Genomic DNA, 20,741 nt, shown 5'->3' on the forward strand with positions numbered 1-20,741 from the left:
CACAGGTCCCTTAGGATGCACACGGTCACAGCCCGGGATTCTGACCGCTGAGATGGGGCGGTGTGCGGAGTGAAACTATGGCAGGGGCTTTCGGCTAACAAATAATTCATCGCCTCTTTAACAGTCCCCAAGAAACCTGTACTCTGGTTCAGAAACAAAAATCAACACGTAAATGTGTAATCATGATAAATTATGTGTATTTATCCAGTCAAGTCATGCTGGGTTTTTTTCCCCCACCCCAATTTGGGAAAAAGAAAAAAAAAAAGTTGCTTTAGGAGAACAAATGGCATGAAATGTTTTACCAGGATTACTATTTACCAAATATTATTGAGGAAAAAAAAAAAATGAAGGCAGGCGACACGTTAGAAGCACTGACAGGGTTTTACAGTGCTAACGACGTTCACAGACTTCTGCCTAAGAAGCTTCTTTACTCCTGACTTTAGAATCCCTTCTGCAGCTGACGTCAGCCTGCTTACCGAACTGCGAGCAGCGACTCTGAGAAGTAAAAATGTAAAGAACGTGGTTCAGCCTGGATCTAAATGGCCTGACATTTTACAATGGGTTTTTATTAGATGCTTAAAGTCTTCATTCCTTTATTATTATTTTTTAAATTATAATGTGCTAATTGTCTGACAGACTCATCCGAAGAATAAGGGAGAAGTTTTTCTCCACTGTAACTTAATGCACAAAACCCTTCAAAGTCAGGGAGAATAAAGGGACAAAAACCAAGTGTCAACCTGGGCAAGCTGCATGGCTACTGAGAAAGTTAGTAGAAATGCAACAGAAATGCAAAAGCCTACCGGGAACTAGACATAAACCGCTTTGCGCTGTGTAGCAAATATTAAGAAGGACAAGGTTAAATTCAAATTCAGTTAAAGGCAGTCCTCAGGCTCTGACACATTAGCCCCATATGGCAAGTATGGTCTGTGACAAATTTCTTCACTAGGTTTTCAACACAGTGCTTTACAATCATTCAGATCTCTTTTAATGACAAAAATCACAGCCTAGAGATGGAAGAGATGGTGATGAAGCAGGGAAGGGGAAAAAGATGGTGATTTTTCTTGGTTGTTGTTGTTGTTTTTAATGTGGTCGGGGAGGGGGGGGATTGTAGCTTTTTTTTTTTTTTTTTAATCTTTTTGGTTACTGAAAAAAATAGAACAGTCCACTGTCCAGCAGAGGCTGCTTCAACTCTATTGCTCCAGGGCTCATTCTGCATGAATCTGTGTTTCAGGGTGCTGCAAAGACAACTCTGTGGGCAGGAAGGCCCCCTGGCCCAAAGCTGTAGCATATGTCCTGTTTTGCAGGTGGGGAAAGCCAGAGGGCACATAGGTTCCCACTGCTCCTCCTCCAAAGCCTCCTCGCTGGTGCTGGGGTGGGGAGTGGTAACCCTCCAGGTTATCATACTGGGACACAACAGTCACACTGCTCTGGCGCTTGCCATGTGTTTGGTATTGGTACAGCACACCGGGGTCCCTCTCCACGTTCTGAGTATGATGGAGTTTCAGGCTATGACTCCTCTCCGGTTTCGGGGGTGGGACTACTGACGGGGGGAGGTGCTCCTCCTCCTTGTAGCAGTCTCTGGAGTGTTTCTCTGGAGCAGGAGGCTGCCTAGCCCGAGGCCTCTCGAGCTCTTTGGAGAGCCTCACCTCTTTGTGGTTCAGTCTGAGAGTCTCCTGCCCCGAGGTAACATATTTCCCTCCAGAGTTATGGTAGCTGACTGGCTCAGAAGTGTCTGGAATCCCTTTGGGCCCATAATCTAACTGGCCAGCTCCTTGCGGGTACGGCGGCCCATTTTTTGATTCACATAACTGCCTATGGCTTGCTTCCTGATGGGCTCTGTGTTCAGGGAGACTACAACCCATGTCGTGAAGCTTCCTGTTCCTGAGGCTACTTTGCTTCTGAGGGAGAGTGGGTTTCTCTGGCGGTCCATTGCCATATCCTCCATGGTGGTGGGCTCTATCGAACTCTGGCTCTGGATGCTTTCTATAGAAGCGGTCCTCTCCCTCAGGACTGACGACCTTGGTTGGATGCCGCCCCTCCTTTCCCTCTGCCACCGAGAGAAGTCCAGTTTTCCCAGGATCTGATTTACTACGGAGGTGGATGACATAGATCCCACCCAGGTCATCTTGCACGGCTGGGGTCATGTTATCATACTGGGACATAACAGGCCCCTTCACCTTCTGCCGAGCACGGCTCTCTCTCCGGATGGATTGCATTCGGTATTTTTCCATGTCCTCGAGATCCCACGAGGTGTATGTGTGCTTTACATCAGCAGCTGGAGGCATGTTGACTACATTGTGGTCATTACCAGAGAAATAGCCAGTCACATTGGCCCGGGGACGTGGGAGCAAACCAGCGTAAGTGTGCAAGTGCTTTCCTTGCAGCCTAGGATTGTAGAAGGCAAAATCGCGATTGGGGAGGCGGTGGAGGGGCCTCAACTGTACCGTGCTGTAGGCATCCACGTCACACAGGGCTCCTTCTGGACTGTAATAAGAACTAGAAGAACTGGAGTAGGGGCTATACCGGTAGTGGACCCGACCATTCTCGAAGTAAGGCTGAAGCTGAGTGACGTGATAATCTGAGCGGGCCTGCGAGGACTGATATGGCTTATATTGGTACAGGGGTCTTGGGCAGTAGGCTGGTTCGTCATCTGGGGGGACTTCTGTCCGTGAAATGGGAACAGAGCGAATCATGGAAGACGGAGGGGCATGGAGAGACTGTACCCTCCGGATGGTAGGGTACGGGGGAATATCTTCAGGGTAACAACTACTCCTAATTGTGGGGCCTAAAGAAGATACATACTCCACTCGGCTGCATGGTTTGGAGTGGTGTCCAGACGCATTTCTTCCCGGGGCCACGTATGTGTTATAACGAGGTCCCATGGAGGCTGGTGGTTCTGATCTGGCACCGTACACTTGGTGTTGCTCCAATTTATTATGATGTGGAGGTACGCTCTGCGGACGGTACTGGCAGTTGGGATTCATACTGAAATGCACACAGTTTTCTGGCCCAAAGGGTTCAGGGGTGACATCAGGCCTGGCAAAGGTGGAGTAAGTTGTTTTCTGTGAAGCATGCTTAGGTTGTGGGACGGGAAGTGGTAAAGGCAGACCGTCCTCCACAGAGGCTGAGGAAGCGGTGACAAAGGGATGGTAACCGGAACTGCTGGGAGCATCTGCGCCGCTGGAGTGGAGGGCAGCGGCGATCTTACTCTCCATTGTCCTGGTGGGAGGAACTGGCATGGGAAAGCCACAGGAGGAGTACACGGGGACAGAGTCGGCGCGCAGGTGCAGCGGTGGGGCCCTGGCACCCTCCCGCACCTTTTCGGGAAGGCTCGGTTGGAGAGCGGGGGCAGAGACGGGACACTGAGCAGCTGCGCCGCCATCACCGACAAGGACGGGTGCGGGATCGTCCGTGGCTCTGGGGTCAGGGGGTCTCTCTGGAGCTGGAACCACTTGAACCTATTAAAAGACAGTTATATCATGAGCTTGGAATCAATTACTATTCAATCTGTAACCCACAAGTTGAGGCTATCTGGATGGTAGCTTGAAACCCTCCAAGCCATGTGGTTGCGCTGGACACGACAGGAGGCCCAATCTGCCCGCACGTCCAGGAAGCAGTCTGTGCTGCCACCTGGTACAGAAGCCATGGGCATCTTTGGGAAACTGTTCTAATTTGTGACAGGCTTTAAATGTGAGGCGATGTTGCCTGCGACAGCATCTTAGTGTCCAGACCAAAAGAGAGGCGTAAAGTATAGTCAAGCTTAAAGACATATACCTAGTCTACTGGTCTCAACACCAAGCACATTTTGTTAAACAAAGAGAGTTGATTCTAGCTGGAGAGATTTGTGAAGTGACTCACAGCTGTACGTAGTGACACTGGTCCGAGGGACATTCAGACCAATTGGTCACTGTCGCTCCCCACCCTCTACTCCACCCTGGTCCACAGCAGCTGACACCAAACATGACCCTCACAGCAAGGCTGCAAATGTGCTGTCCCTGAGAAGCAGCTGCTAGAAATAGCATCCTCCACTCCAGTCTAGATAGCAGAGTCCTTTTAGTTCAGGTGACCACAAAGCACGTGGGGCACTTTTTTAAAATCTGAGAAAGTTAGAAAGAAATCTTAGCTTTCTGCATCCAATATTCTCTCATCAAAACAGAAGCTTGATTATAAAACAACCTGCTGGCTTATGCTAAGGAAATAACAAAATGACCTAAAACACTGTCAGCTCTTACATTTCTAAAACGTCTGCAAGGCAGAAAGTCTTCCAAATGTGTTGAGAATAAAGCACATTCACCGTGCAGACGTGAATCACTGGCAGAGGGTGGGTTAAAAACAACTTGCCCAAAGTCACACTGCATCAGTGATGGAGTCGGGAGGGGGGTGTGGGGACCAACCCACAGCCCTGACACCTGAAGCCCAGTCTGACGTATTTGATCACGAGCTCCTTGTAGTTCTACGAAGAAACTACCCGGATGCTTTAGGAAGAAAAGGCAGCAGGTATGAACTAGAATCACTGAATGACTGCTCCTTCCTCAGAGAAAATCTGGCATCAACACAAAGGCAGGTCCAACCTCAGACAGGAAAGGTTTCATGGAAACTGCCACAGGACTTCAGATAAATGTCCTATCTGACTCAAAGGGAGCAGCACACGCTGCTGAAAAGTGACATACCTTTGGAAAAAGTACCTTTCATCTCCCCAACTCCCTCCCCTTCTTACCTTGTGGGGATGATTCAGTCCCACACTGGTGGCTGCTTGTACCTGCCCCATGACCAGCAGCTGCTCGGCTGACCTCTGGGAAGGAGGCGGCGGGAGGGGACGATTCGTCCTCGGAGGGCGCTGAAGGGTGGCAGTGGCGAAATCAGCTGCAGTGGCTTGTTCAGCCACATCCCAGCTGGCTTCCCTGGTGCTCATCTCGGCTGTTGCCGGAGCAGCGGTCATGTAAGCCACGGCGGCCGCACTGGGATTCTCTTCAGGGGACCCAGAGGGAGGGTAGCTTTTGTCCCGAGGCAGATTAGAAGGTGTGGGCGACTTGTCTGCAAGTTCTGAAGGGTGATGATGGGGCTTATCCACACCTGCACCAAGATACGAAGGAGGTTGATCTCCACTGTAGAAATGAAGCTGATACTGGTCCTGTTCCATAAAGGAGACAGTTGGCATACTGGTCTTCCCAGACTGGTCTTCAGGGCAACTCAGGGGATCATCCGACTTAGAGTCTGTTAAGGGAACTGAAGTGATTCTGGCCTTGTCTGGGTCCCCAGGTAAATAGGTTCGATGTGGATGATTCCCTGGGAAGTCGGCCTGGTGGAGCTGTTCCCCAGATTCCACTGCACTGGCATGGGTAGGATTCCCAGTGGCGGCCGGATCTGGAATAGGCTGGTCACAGTTCCCAGATACATTGTTCTGGACGTGGAACTCCTCTGCTGGCCTATCAGTTTGGAAATAGGCTTTATCTAGAGTAACGCTAGAGTAGGAACTAGGCAGTTTCTCTTCTGCTGCAACCACTGCTATGTCTCCGTAATTTGTGTAAGCAGCCTGGGAAGTCCCTGGTCTCCTCAGTGACTGGGTTGAGGCTTGCTGCGCAGACTCAGCTAACGCTAGCGCCAACAGGCGGGCAACGTTTTTCGGAGGCGGTGGTGGTGGGATAAGAGAGACTGAACTGACAGGAACGGAATCCTGAGGGGGGTCATGGGTAACTGCTCCTGGTGGGAAATTGGGAAAAAAAATGAGAGTGAAAAGGTAGCTTGTGTTATCCTATATGGAAAGCCAAACTCTCCCCATTTGATCACTAAAAAGTAGGTGCCTTCCATTTTTCAAAACGGCAATCCATGATCTTCCGTCCCACATGCAAATGCTGGAGAAAACACATCTGGTTCAGAAGGAAAACTGAAACCAAGTGCTTAAAGATTGCAATTTCCTCTTGAATTGCTACAGAGATGGGGGGGAAAAAGCAGGTCCCTCATCTGGCTCAGAAAAGACTGCTTAGAAAACAAGCTTCAAGTGCCTGCAGATTGTTATTAAGGATAGTTTTTACATCTGATGGTGTAGGCTGGCTGGTTAACTTGTAAGGCTATAATATCTTTTATTAGAAAATAAAATCAAGAGCTACGAAGTTGTGCAAAAATTATCCAGGAATTCTGACTGTCCAAAGACAAAAGGGGACATTACGAAGGTCTGAAGCAGGACCACTGGCCCTTTGGGGAATTTCTGTTTGATTGATTTTAACTTAGGGCTTTGAGCCATCAGCACCACCCAGAAAAACATTCTCTTTGATTAAAGGCTAGCTGTGGAGTAAATTTCTCTCTTAAAAGGCACAGATGGCACACAGGGCTGGAGATCCCTCTTAGCTTAAGGAAAGAATGGAGGAAAACAAATGGTACCTGTCTGAGTCTGTCCAGAAGGTACAGCCTTACTCTGACTGCTCGCGACGACCTGCTCCTCTTTCCCTGGCGACTCTACTTCTGCAGCAGCCCCCTGCTCTAGGGGCTGGACTTCACATTCACATCCTCCTTGGGCGTCTCTCTCACTGGTTTTCATCTTTACTACCTGGGTGGGGGATCTATTTATGGCCTCACTGTCTTCCACACTTTTGCTCCAGGTTGGAGAAGATGCATTCGGAGCTGCTGTATTTGACACGGTCCCGATGACTTCTGATACCCGGGCGGGAAGAGTCACTGAAATTGGCTCAGATATGTTTATAGAAGGTGATTTGCTTAATTTCCGTCCAATCTTTGGAGAAAAAGCGTAGACGACCTTTTCAGTGAATGAGGATGGCTTGGATGATTTCTCTTCTGTTGGGCTCAAGTCCAGGGTAAAGAATGGACTCAGCTTCTCCTGAAGAGGAGAGACGGCTTCAGAACTTGCAGTGCTTCCTGGCGTCTGAGACTGGCTACCACCTGCTTCTGTATCCTTTTTGTTGGAGCTTAGTTTCTCCTGGGAGTATCCTAATGAATCTAGAAAGGAAGCCCCGCTCTCCAGACATTCTGATTCAGGCTTAGGGGGGCTGCACTGAAATGACATTGGGTCGAAATCCAGGCTGGCCACGCCAATGTCCGGCGGGCTCAAGTCAACATCCTCAGCTGCGTGAGGAGACATCAGAGCGGGAATGTGCAGCAGCCCCACCTCGTCCTCGCTCTCATTGTCATGGGGCAGGTTATCATAGGAATTACAGCGGTTCCCCAGCATTTCTCCGTTAAAAGAGGCACTCAGTGCATCACTGCTAGACCTGGGTCTTCTGGGTCGGAACAGCTTGGAATCACCTGGCAAAAACGGATATCAGAGTATGAATGCCTAGGACACATAATACACAATACCATGAAAAGTCACCTACTTAGGACAGCAGGAGTGCACAACGACAGCATAAGGAAATGTTACTTCTCATCTTCTTTCCAGAAACTGTCTCTTGGGGCAAATGGATGGGACTTCTGAGCCAAATGCTAAATAACAAAGACATCTGATATCATCAGGGGGAGAATGCAGCCTTTGATGGTTTCAACAGGAAAAAAGACTCAGAACTCTTGGATTCTATTACTAGGCCAACATCGCGACTTTGGGCAAGAATTCTTTCTTTTTGTCTTATTTTATGACTGATCTCATGCGTGATTTCTAAGATAGAATTAACCACTTTCAATAGTACTTTGGATATCCCACAGCAAAAGGGTTTTGTTTTTGTTTTTTGTGTGGGGAAAAATACTCCTAACACCTACACTTCTGAAAAGTAAATATGTCAACTAAAAAAATCTCTACAATTCCATAATATATTTACACATACTTGCTATAGGATTCTTTTCAGATACTTAGAACAATTTCTTTTTTTTTTTCCTTTAATAAGAATAGGCTTTAAGTCTCTCAGGCAGAATCCTTCAATCACAATTTTATGATATTGCTGCACATCCAACCGGCAACAGAAGTCTTCAAGCTCAGCATTCTATTTCAACAGTTAGAATCACCATGGTGAAAACGTGCTCTAAAGAGGCAGAAATTGCCTTAACACAAATACGTTCACTAATGTGTTGACTACTTATACAATTAATCTCTACTAAAACGTTATTTTCTGCTTAATCCTGGCATCTACCCAGCCCACTTCATCATATCTATGAACCACTCTCTTAACTGCAGTGAAATGGAAAATCTCGGAAAACCCTTAAGATGTCAGACACCCAACTAAAGGGACATGTGAGGATTTCTTGAAATAAGCAGAGCTGTCGGTCATTGAGGATCTGGCAGTTAGAAGAGTTAATAAATGAAGATGAGAAAGTCGACTAGGACGATGACACCCCAGGGTACCTCAAAAAAAAAAATGATCCTGATATCAACAGATGAAGAAAAGCCCATGGGAAAATCAGTTTAGCTCTCAGTTATTTTTGTAGAAAAGGCCTTTTTTACAATCAATCCTGCTGCATAAGCCAACATAGAGTGAAGGATGTCGTATTTACTATTATGACAAGGTTTTGTCAAAAAAGCTAGATCTTCCAATTGAAGTAATCCTTTGTTCATTCTAAAATGAGTATATAATTACAACGATAACCCGACTTTTGTTAATTAGGGGCTAAAAAGAAACTTATTTTCATAATTTTTAGTTTTGTTTGTCAAGTTGCAATCAAACCTTTTTATATTCTTTACTAAAATTTTGGTCCCCTTTTTAAGAGGATTCACGTCTAAGTTTTCTTCTCCTTGTACAGAGGATCCCATCTTCAGATAATGAGGGCTGCCTATAATCAATCTCATCTATGAAATTTAATGTCAGGTTAAGCCATTTACAAGACAAAAGACTACTGATGTGAATATCAAAACTGCTTAATCTTATATTTTGTAAAATTTTGCTTTCATGAAATCTAAAGAAAGAAATACTAACAGCATCATTTTCCACTGGGCTTTAATAAATATAAGTGGTTACCTATTTTTAGGTACACTAAACAGCAATCATGTCAACAGTGAAGAGATTAGAGCCTGGTACTATATGAAGACATCGATGGACAGTACGAAATAGATATGATTATTGTCTGGGAGTGGTAGTCTGTAGCCTATTTATATATATGTATTTATCAAGTATACTCGATTGTTGTTTTCTTTCATGAAATATGGAATAAAACAACGATGCTTTTAGTCTTACCATCGACTGCATGGAGAGAAGTAAGGGATTCTTCACTTTTAGCTGAACGGAGCGTTCCTTCTGCCCTGCCACCTGAAGAATTAAACCAAACAGTGTGAGGTTTTATCCACTGCTACTGCTACATATGTAGAGAAGGGAACAGCTTTCTTCTCTACACATACTTAAGTTTCCAAGGGTGATTAACTGTACATATTCAATGTAAGCAGCATATTGAATAAGGTGCTGTATTGTTTTCACACGGTTTCCTGTGTGAAAAATCTCTTTTCTAAAGGATTATCAACTTGAGAATAGAGATGCATTTTAAAACATCTTCCTTTTTTATTTTCTAAAGACCAGCATGATGGCTTAGGATGATATCACACTAGGTTTACGGTGAGCCCTAAATCCACTCAGGGTGTCCTTTTCAGCAGAGAGGACCCCGAGAGATGGAGAAGCAGGCCAAGTAAAGATGGGAGCAGAGACTGGGGTGATGCCACCACAAGCCAAGGAATGCCAGGAGCCACCAGGAGCTGGAAGAGGCAAGGAAGGATTCTTCCCTGGACCCTTTGGAAGGAACATGGCCTTGCTGACACCTTGATTTCAGACTTTTAGCCTACAGAACTGTGAGGAAATAAATTGGTTGTTTTAAGTCAACCAATTTGGAGCACTCTATTCTGGAAGTCCTAGGAACCTAACACAGTGCCTTAATTACGTATGTTCAATCTTATTTGTTAAATATCCTCATTGGCCTCCCAGCACTACTCAACACTGGTGATGCTTTTCTCTTTAAACCCCTCCTCCATTATTTCTGGGGACAGTGCTCATCTCTTTTGTTCTTTGCCTATCCTTTTAATCATTTCTTCTTACTTTCATGACAACTGTACCTTTTCTGGTCTTTCCAACACTGCTTTTTTCCAGATTCAGTTTTCAACCTGCTTCTCTCACTCAACAGGCTCTTCCATAAACTATATCTTTAGGGTTTGCTGACGACTTACAAATCTGTATTTCCAGTTATATTAACCTCCTTTATTGAATTCCAGACCCATACTACTGATCACCTCTTGGGCATGTCCAACCCACTATGTCCACAATAAACACATCACTTCTCTTCTCCAAACTGCTACTCCCTACATGAATGATGGCACTGCCACCTCCCTAATCATTTAATCAGAATCTGAAAATTATCTTTGCTCCTCTTTTTTTCTCATCCTTCACAATCATTTGGTCACACAGCCTTGTAGATTCTACTTCCTAAGTATCTCTCAAATCTATTTCCCACGTCTACTGCCACTGTGTACCCCAGACACTCACTGTTTCTTGGTTGTCCCCCTGTAACTATCTTTTGTCCGCCTGTAACACCACCTGTTACTGTCCAGCGTCCAGGCTTATCTCTCCTCGTACATTCCCTGTACCACTGCTGAAGTCCTCTCTCTATACCCTACACGGAACCATGTTACCTATTAAAGCCACAGGATAACCTCCAAAGGAAGACAGGACAAAACCAAAACCAAAACTCTTTGGCAAGCACTGGAGGCCCCTGATGACCTCTCTCTGAACCACGATCTACCCAGCCACGTTCCCTGCTTCACACACTAGCACACACTGTGCTCCCATTTCCTGAAATGCCCTTCTCAGTTGGTGATCACGTGAATCCTTACTTATATTTCAAAAACCCAAGTCACAGGGTAGATTTCTATCCACTAGCCCTCTTCCCCTTAGGAACTGACAAGTCCTACCATAAATGCCTCACACAAATACCTATTTCAATTGGTATGATTCTGCATGAGACTTATTTTCTTACACAGTTTCCCAAGTAGGTCTCTGAAGGCAGGGGCAGTATCTTAGTTTTCTTTCTATTTGAGAGGCTGCTATCTAAATATTTAGCACATGTTTAGTACATGATTGCAAACTGAATGAATGATGAATTAAATGAATTGAACATTATATTTCTAACATTCAAGTATTATTGTCCTTCCTAGATTCAGAAGCTGTTAATATCATGGTTTTTAAATTATTTTTTAAGAGTAGTATTTGCAACAACAGTAACAGATTTACTTGATCCAGGAAGATACTCTCACCAATGAGTTATCCCATAAAAAAGATCGATTCCTTGGTTGTAAGAGTTAAAAACTTAAAAAGCATGTTAAAACATGGTTTTGTCACATTTTAAATATATAAAAATACAGATTAATAAAAATTAAACACCATAGCAGTCATTTTTTTTATTAACAGCACACAACCATGGTATGAATTTCAATCACATCCACACTCTACATAATCTGCAGTTTCCACAAGAAACCAGGCACTTCTACATATTCCCCGCATATTTATGTCCGCATTGGGGGATGAAGAACTCGTAGAAGAAGACAACTAGGAGCCGGCACCATGGCTGTGGACACACTGCGCTGACGCACACCGTCATGACATACTGGGCACCTGTGCGCAGCGTGACGACAGCCGGCTGAGAGGAGGGGAGTGGAGCGGCCACGCCAGCTGCTCTGACGCGTGGCACAGAACAGCAGGGAGCACCAACCTTTCAGAGCCATGGCTTTCATCTCGGAAGGCTCACTCTCATTCCGCTGCAGCTTCCGCTTAGAAACAGACGATGATTTCCCCAAGTTGAAAAAGGAACGCCAGCTGCCCACGGGAGATTTTTTCATTTTATTTTGAGGCCTCCTCCTAAGAGAGAGAAAGTAGTCTGTATTAAGATATCCAAGGGGCTGTCTTTATTTAGAGGAAACGAACAAATGATGGAAAGAACCCAAGAGCCTAGAGAGGGCATAGCTGGAACAGTACCTGTTTTTCACACATCCACTGCGTGTGTGCAAACATGTAGCACACATATCTCTTCTGTCATGTATGTAGCACATGGATCCGCTGTGTCATGTATGTAGCACACCACCGCTGTGTCATGTATGTAGCACATGTCCGTGTCATGTATGTAGCATGCACGTCGCTTTGTCATGTACGTAGTGCACATCCACTTGTGTCGTGTATATAGCATGTATCCACTGTGTCATGTATGTAGCATGCACAGCCACTGCACATGTGCATACACATAGCACGTGCATCTGCTATGTCATGCATGTAGCACACACATCCACTGCACGTGTGCATACATGTAGCACATGTGTGTGTGTGTGTATACAGCACAGTCTACACAGCACAGCTGAAGCATAACAAGGTAATAAAATGTATAGATTTGAGTATTAATAGCTAGTCACAAAGATAATTTTTATACAGATTTTTATATTTATATCTAACCTCACAATCAGTGAAATAAGTAAGAATAAGAAATATTTAGAAGTAGGAATTATTAAAACTCCAAAATAAAAGAGTTAAAGAAAACAGTTTTTTGTGTGAGTAAACAGAATTAAACCAAAAAGGAAGAAAAGTATTACAAATAATAATTAACATAAATTGAATTCCAGGCACTGTGATGTCTTATGTAGTAGCTCATTTAAAATAAAAACTGTACAAGGTAGGTACTATTATTCTCAGGTTATAGCCGAGGAAATTATGACACTAAGTTTAAGTAACTTCCTTAATGTTATAAAACTAGTAAATGATGGAGTCAGGGTTGGAACCCAGTTATATACATATCCAAATATCTGCTCTCTTGACTGCTACCCTATAAAGAAATTTTTGAAGAAATCACTGAAATGCTGGTAGGCATCAACTTTCTTGCCCTCCTTCAGCCGAGCTGGCCCAACACCGGCAGAAGCCAGTTCTGACACCATCTATCTACCTTGCTAGCACCATTTGGCCCATGCCAGCGTTCCCCTCAGACCAGCCCCACTCAACCCACCTGTCCCTGCAAGCGCCCCTCCAAAGTGGTTCCTGCCACACCTAGTAGGCAGCCTTGGTCAGGATGGAGCCCATTCAAGGCAACTCCTGCCCCAGGGAGGGAAGGTGGCAGCCCTGCCCAGCAGCACACCAGCACACCATGCAGTCCCCACCCACCAGCAACCCTGCAGCAGCCAAAGCCAGGCCTCTCAGACGACTGCACTCAAGTCCAGCTATGCCCACCAGTGTGCCCAGAGTGGCCATGGCTGGTCACTGCAGGCAGTGGGACTGAGAGCCATACCCACCCACCAGCACACCCACAGCAGTCCAGCCCAGTTACAACAGGAGAGCACACACAGCCCACACAGGGAACACCCCAGGAGCACCTGGTTCTGATGACCAGGAGGGACTGCACTACTGGGCCCCACAAAACCTTCCTCTAAAAAAGCCACCACTTTAAGACCAGGAGACATAGCTGACTAATACACAGAAAGAAAAATGAAGAGATGGAGAAATATGTTCCAAATAAGATAACAGAACAAAGCCTCAGAAAAAGAACTAAACAAAACAGAGATAGGCAATTTGCCTGATAAGCAATTTGCCTGTTCAAAGTAATGGTCAAAGACACTCACGGGACTTCAAAGGAGAACGGATGGACTCAGTGAGAGCTTCAACAAAGAGAGAAAAAATTTTCAAAAGAATCAACAGAGCTGAAAAACAATAACTGAAGTGAAAAATACACTAGAGGGAATCAACAGATCAGAATATGCAGAAGAATGGATAAGCAATCTGGAGGACAGGGGAGTAGAAAGCACCTAAGCCAAAAAGAAATAAAAGAAAAAAAGAATGTTAAGAAATGATGGTAGGGAAAGGGCCCTCTGGGAAACATTGAGCATGCTAACATTTGCATTATGGGAGTCCCAAAAGGAGAAAAAGGGTAAGGGGCAGAAAACTTATTTGAAGAAATAATAGCTGAAAACTTCCCTAACCCAGGGAATAAAACAGATATAGAGGTGATCCGGGAAGCATAAAAAGCCCCCTAAAAGATGAACCCAGGGTGGTCCACCCCAAGACACATGATAATTAAAACATGAAAAATTAAAAATAAGGAGAGAATTTTAAAAGCAGCAAGAGAAAAACAAATAGTTACATACCAGGAAAACCCCAAAAGGCTATCAGCTGTTTTTTTAGCAGACACTTTTCAGGCCAGAAAGAAGTGAAATGATATATTCAATGTGCTAAAAGGAAAAAAATCTATGGCCAAAAATATTCTACCTGGCAACGCTATCATTCAGAACCAAAGGAGAGATAAAGAGTTTCCCAGACAAACAAAAGTTCTAAGAATTCATCACTAAACCGGCTCCACAAGAAATGATAAAGGGACTTTTTTGAGTAGAAAAGGCCATAATTAGAACAGAAACTCTTAAAGGAAAAAATACCATGGGTAAAAGCAAACAAAGATAGTAGATCAATCATTTATAAAGCTAGTATGTGGTGCCTGGGTGGCTCAGTCAGTTAATCATTTACCTTTGGCTTAGGTCATGATCCCAGGGTCTTGGGATCAAGTCCCACATCAGGCTCCCTGCTCAGTGGGGAGTCTGTTTCTCCCTCCTGCTCTGCCTCTCCCCTGCTTGTATGCTTTCTCTTTCATGTTCTCAAATAAATAAATAAAATCTTAAAAAAAAATAAAACTAGTATGAAGGTTAAAAAAAAGAGTAAAATCAGCTATACCTTAAAACTCACTTAAGGGACTCACAAATAAAAAGAAGTAAGATATGATGCCATCCATATACATAAAACGGAGAGGAGAGAGTAAAAACAGTGTTTTTAGAATGCATTTGAACTTAAGTGATCATCAACTCAATATAAACTGCTATATACATAGGATATTATTTATGAACCTCACACTGATTACAAACCAAAATCCTGTAATAACTACACACACACAAAAGAGAAAAGAATCCAAGCATAGCACTAAAGAAAGTCATTAAATCACAAGAAAAAAGAGCAAGAGAAGAACAAAGAAACAGAACTACAAAAATAACCAGGAAACAATAAAATGGCAGTAAGTACATACTTACCAATAACTGCTTTAAACGTTAATAGACTAAATGCTCCAATCAAAAGTCATAGGGTGACTGGATAAAACAACATGACCTACAAGACAGTCACTTCACATGTAAGACACATACAGACTTAAAGTGAAAAAATGGAAAGAAATATCCCATGCAAATGGAAGCAAAAAAAAAAAAAAAGCTGGGATAGCAACACCTACATCAGTCAAAACAGACCTTAAAACAAAGATTGTAACAAGAGATAACAAGAGACAAAGAGGGTATTACATAATAAAAAAGAACCAACCCAACTACATGCTGTAACAACTGTAAGCAGCTATGAATCCAATAAAGGAACACCTGTAAGCAAATATTAACAGACACAAAGGGAGAAATTGACAGTAATACAACAGTAAGGGACTTTCACTCCATTTACATTAAAGAACAAATCTTTGATCAAAGAAATCAAGAAATACCTACTACCTATCCTTCTCAAACTATTCCAAAAAATTAAATAAGGAAGGAATGTTTCCAAATCTCTTCTTCAAGGCCAGCATTACCTTGACACTAAAATCAAAGGAAGATACTACAAAACAAAGAAAACTATAGACCCATATTCCTGATGACCATGGAAGCAAAACCCTCAATAAAATATTAGCAAATTGAGTTCAACAACATTGAAATCAATGGATCATTACCAAGAAAAAGGATCATTTACCAAGATCAAGTGAGATTTACTTTAGGGATGGGAGGATGGTTCAATATCTGCAAATCAATCAGCATGGTCCACCCCATTAACAAAATGAAGAATAAAAATCATAGGAACATCTCAACAGATGAGAAAAAGCATTTGACAAAATTCCACATCTGTTCGCAATAAAAGCTCTCAAGAAAGTGGGTTGAGAGGGAACATACCTCATCATAATAAAGGCCATATATGGCAAACACACAGATAACATCACAGTCAACGGTAAAGGGGTAAAAAGGTGTCCTCTAAGGTCAGAACAAGACAAGGACGCGCTCCTGCCATCTTCTTTCAACATAGTACTGAAGTGCTAACTACAGCAATCAGACAAAAAAGAAAAGGAAAGAAAGAAAAGAAAAAAGAAATAGTAGGCATCCGAATTGGCAAAGAAGTAGTAAAGCTGTCACTATTTGTAGACAACATGACACTATGTATAGAAAATCCTAGATTCCACCAAAAAACTAGTAGAACTAATGAATGAATATAGCAAGCTGCAGACACAAAATTAATATACAGAAATACTTGGCATTTTTTACTCTACTAACACATCTGGCAGAAAAATTAAGAAAGCAATCCCATTTACAATTGCATCGAAAAGAATAAAATATCTAGGAATAAATTTACCAAGGGCATGAAACACCTGTATCCTGGAAATTATAAGTCATTAGTGAAAGAAATTAAAGATGACATATAAAGGGAAAGATACACCATGTTTATGATTGAAAGAATTAGTACTGTTAAAATGTCCACACTACCTAGAGCAATCTACAGACTCAATGCAATCCTTATCATAGTATTTTTCATAGAACTAGAAAAAAAAATCTTAAACTTTGTAAGGAATCAAAAATACCCTGACCAGCCACAACAATCTTGAGAAAGAACAAAGATGGAGGTATGGCACTCCCAGATGTCGAACCACGCTGTAGATGAAACTGGATGGCACTGGCATCAAAAGAAACATAGTTTAACAGAACAGAAGATGCCCTAGAAATAAACTAATGCTTCTATAGTCAATTCATCTATGACAAAGGTGGCAAGAACATGCAACAAGGAAAAGAGAGTTTCTTCAACAAATGTGTTGGGAAAACTGGACAGCTACATGTAAAATACAGAAACTAGATCACTTTCTTACACCATACACAAAATAAACTCAGAATAAAGACCTAAAGGTAAGGCCTGAAACCACAAAACTCCTAAAAGAAAATATATGAAGTAATTCTTGGACATAGGCCTTAGCAATATTCTTCTGAATCTGTTTCCTCAGGGAAGGGCATGAAAAGCAAAAATAAGCAATTGCGACTACATCAAACAAAAAGTTGCACAACAAAGCCATATATGAAACAAAAGATAACCTACTGAATGGGAGAAGATATTTGCAAAAGACATAGCCAATAAAGGATTAATATCCAAAATATATAAAAACTCACACAATTCAACACCAAAAAGATAATCTGATTGAGGCAGAGGACCTTAACAGACATTTTTCCAAAAAAGACATCCAGATGGCCAAAAGACACATGAAAAGATGCTCAGCATCACTCATCATCATGGAAAAGCAAATTAAAACTACAATGAGATACCACCTCATAGCAGTCAGAATGGCTAAAATGAAAAAAGAGAAGAAATAACAAGTGTTGGTAAGGCAGTGGAGAAAAGGAAACCCTCATGTGCTGCTGGTGGGAACATCAATTTGTGCAGCCACTAGGGAAAATAGTGTGGAGGTTCCTCAAAAAATTAAAAATAGAACTAGGATATGATCCAGTAGTTCCACTTCTGGGTATTTATCCAAACAAGGCAAAAACATTAATTTGAAAAGTATATGTTCACTGCAGCTTTATTTATAATAGCCAAGATATGGAAGTAACCTAAGTGTCCATCAAGAGAGGAATGCATAGGGGTGCCTGGGTGGCTCAGTGGGTTAAGCCTCTGCCTTCAGTTCAGGTCATGATCCCACAGTCCTGGGATCGAGGCCTGCATTGGGCTCTCTGCTCAGCAGGGAGTCTGCTTCCCTCTCTCTCTCTGCCTGCTTGTGATCTCAGTCAAGCAAATAAATAAAATCTTTAAAAAAAAAAAAGAGAGATGAATGCATAAAGATGTGGTAGACACACACAACACAGGAATAGTTTTCATTCATCTCTTGATGCTGGTTGGGAGATAGCACTATGAGAAGCATTAGTCTATTCTAAACTTAATATGGAGCCAATGTCAAACAAGTCATTGTCCATTCTTTATTTCCCGAGTAAGTTATTCCAATCCATTTCTTTTTTTCTTTGAATGAGAGAGAGAGAGAGAGAGAGAGAGAGAGAAAGAGAAAGTATGAGCAAGGGAGGGATAGAGGGACAAGCAGACTCCCAGATGAGTGTGGAGCCTAACACAAGACTTGATCCCAGGACCCCGAGATCATGACCTGAGTTGAAGTCAGATGTTTAACCAAATGAGCCACCTGGATGCCCCCAGCTTATTTGTAAATAAATTTCTAGACAACATATCTCAGAGAGAAAAGCACATCCTACATCCTATATGGTGGAAGTGTATTATTTTGCCCAACAATCTGACCTCTCTGATAAATTTCATCTTCTTTAAAAATGACATGCTGCGGGGCACATGGGTGGCTCAGTGGGTTAAGCCTCTGCCTTCGACTCAGGTCATGATCTCAGGGTCCTGGGATCGAGCCCCGCATCGGGCTCTCTGCTCAGCAGGGAGCCTGCTTCCCTTCCTCTCGCTCTGCCTGCCTCTCTGCCTACTTGTGATCTCTGTCTGTCAAATAAATAAATAAAATCTTAAAAAAAAAATGACATGCTGCTATAATGCTTTTTGAAAATCATTTGTATCACTCCCTATGAGTTATCATCTATAATCAAATGAATGAGTTTTTCTGGGACTAGCCCAAAATCAATATAGTAGTATTAGAACACAACCGTAAAAAAAAAAAAAAAAAGAACACTGGACTATGAAAATCACATCACTGAAGAGGATTTAATGAATTTTACCTTTCAAGTGGGAACTCAATTATGGTATGAAACTTCCCCTGAAGTGCAGCAGGTCCTTCTCCGACTTCAATATATTTATTTTCAGTCACAATTGGAGAGTTGACCTGAGCTTGCGTTCGTGCCTGGGCTTCCTCCAATGTTAGCAGCTTGGTGGATGGAGAGGAGACCAGCAATGACTTGGGTCTTGAGAGAGAAGCTTTGGAAAGAAAGAAAAGCGATGAAAAGAGTCAAGATTTTTGGCATAGGTAAAAAATGTGAGTGTGTGTGCATCAATCTCCATCTGTCTACCTATCTCTGCTCTTTTATTTAAATGGCAAAAACAACAGGGGTTTATAATGGATGAGGAAAAGAAGGATACACACCAGGATGTTAACAATGACACATATATAAATATAAATTCCTTAGGTAATAACTATTTTCCTTTCTTAAAAGATACCAAGCAAGGCCTGGTATCACTCAGATATCTTAGATTTGGAAAAAAAAATTTTCTTTCACTGTTCCATATTATATAACTTTATATGCATCAGTAATAGGTGGCACGGGGTATTTTTAAATGTGTCATAAACTTAGATCATAATAGGACTAATGCAGTATTCATTAAATACTGAACACCCACAAAGTAACTATTAAACCATGCATTTTGAGAAGTGGACATAAATTACCTGCTTTCTACCAAAGACAGATTTATTCAACTGAGATGAGAAATGCAGTTTTCCATGCCTTTGGAAGTTTATCCCTGTTCCTCATAAACAAAATCTGTGAGAGCCATACCTGCCCCGTCCTGAATGACGGCACTGATTTTCCCACTGAAGAGGACGTCTACATGATTCAGGATGAATTCAACCACTACAGACTGAATTCTCACTTCCATGAACGCTGCTGTTCCACTGAAGCAGGCAGATTCTATCTGTTTTGATCTGTGGGAGAACCAACATTACCATCAGAGAATCCCAAAGACAGCAGCTTTAAAGGGCATTATTATTATTTTTTTTAAACGTGTAAACCACAAACAGACCAGAGGAAGAAAGCATACTTTAATAGTGTGGCTAAACCCCACTTGCCTCTTTCAGGGAGATGCTCATAAAAATGGCAGATGAATTTTACTTTTAAAAACTGTCCTCAAGGAACACTGACAAATTAGACTTTGATTTAAGATGACTAGTTCTACTTAAGGTCATAAGTCAAATGCAACTTACCTTAGCAGGTTTGGAGCCCAAACAATTGCTAGGTTTTTTGCATGCATATTTGTGATGGAACAATAATCAGCTAGAAGAGACAAGTGTCTCATCAGGAACTCCAGCGTTCTGGAAAATGCAATGTAACATATTAATGAAAAGAAACAGTATAGGGCATAAAAGCCCTACTAATTAATTTTTAAGATTTCAACAGAAAAATAGAAAAGGAAACCATACAAACTCCCACAGAATTTTTTGTTGCTTCTTAGGTCTGAATATGATTGCCACAGAAGTGTCAGGAGAATATTACGAATCCTATATTCTATATATAGTAATCACATCTCCAGAGTATAAGAAAAAAAATCTAAGGTAGACACAGTAAGAAATTAACACTTCTGACAGGACTGGTTCCAAGAAAATGGCCTTAGTTTTTAAAAATCTTTAGAAGTATTTGCTCCTGGCTGTCAGACATCTAGTTTCAAAGATACCAGTAAAGTAAATCTTCCATAAAAACTAGTTCCTAAACAAATGATATCATGAAGTTATGTTATTCTACTTGTAGCAGCTACAATAACAGGAAAGGATTTAAACTTTTCTTTTATAAAAGGAACCAGTATTTCATAGGCCTAAAAGATTAAAAGAAAAATTGCAGTGGGCACCAAGGGGAGAGAAGAGTTGAGCAACTATATATACATATATACATATACACATATATACACATACCCACATATACACATGCACATATATTTATACATACACACATACACATACACACATATACACACACATATATACATATACATATACACACATATACATATATGCATGTATACACATATACACACATATACACATATACACTTATATATGGGGGGGTGGATATTAAGTAACAGGGCAGAACA

At 42.3% G+C, this 20,741-nt stretch overlaps 1 protein-coding gene across 6 annotated transcripts in view; it reads right to left on the reverse strand.

The window, feature by feature from the left end:
• Window positions 1–959: 959 nt before the first annotated feature.
• ARHGAP32 (Rho GTPase activating protein 32) overlaps window positions 960–20,741 on the reverse strand; it is a 281,739-nt gene continuing 261,957 nt past the window's right edge. For all 6 annotated transcript variants that reach the window (XM_032868916.1, XM_032868914.1, XM_032868913.1 and 3 more), the window contains 8 exons: window positions 19,861–19,968; window positions 19,436–19,581; window positions 18,665–18,860; window positions 11,623–11,768; window positions 9,111–9,182; window positions 6,379–7,257; window positions 4,718–5,700; window positions 960–3,458 (listed from right to left, as the gene is read on the reverse strand). In XM_032868916.1, coding sequence (XP_032724807.1) covers window positions 1,206–3,458; window positions 4,718–5,700; window positions 6,379–7,257; window positions 9,111–9,182; window positions 11,623–11,768; window positions 18,665–18,860; window positions 19,436–19,581; window positions 19,861–19,968 — 4,783 coding nt within the window. In that variant the 3' untranslated portion in view covers window positions 960–1,205. The remainder of the gene's footprint in view (window positions 3,459–4,717; window positions 5,701–6,378; window positions 7,258–9,110; window positions 9,183–11,622; window positions 11,769–18,664; window positions 18,861–19,435; window positions 19,582–19,860; window positions 19,969–20,741) is intronic.

The sequence above is a fragment of the Lontra canadensis genome, unplaced genomic scaffold, assembly GCF_010015895.1.
Source record: "Lontra canadensis isolate GAN:19392208 unplaced genomic scaffold, GSC_riverotter_1.0 scaffold36, whole genome shotgun sequence".
Lineage (NCBI taxonomy): Eukaryota > Metazoa > Chordata > Mammalia > Carnivora > Mustelidae > Lontra > Lontra canadensis.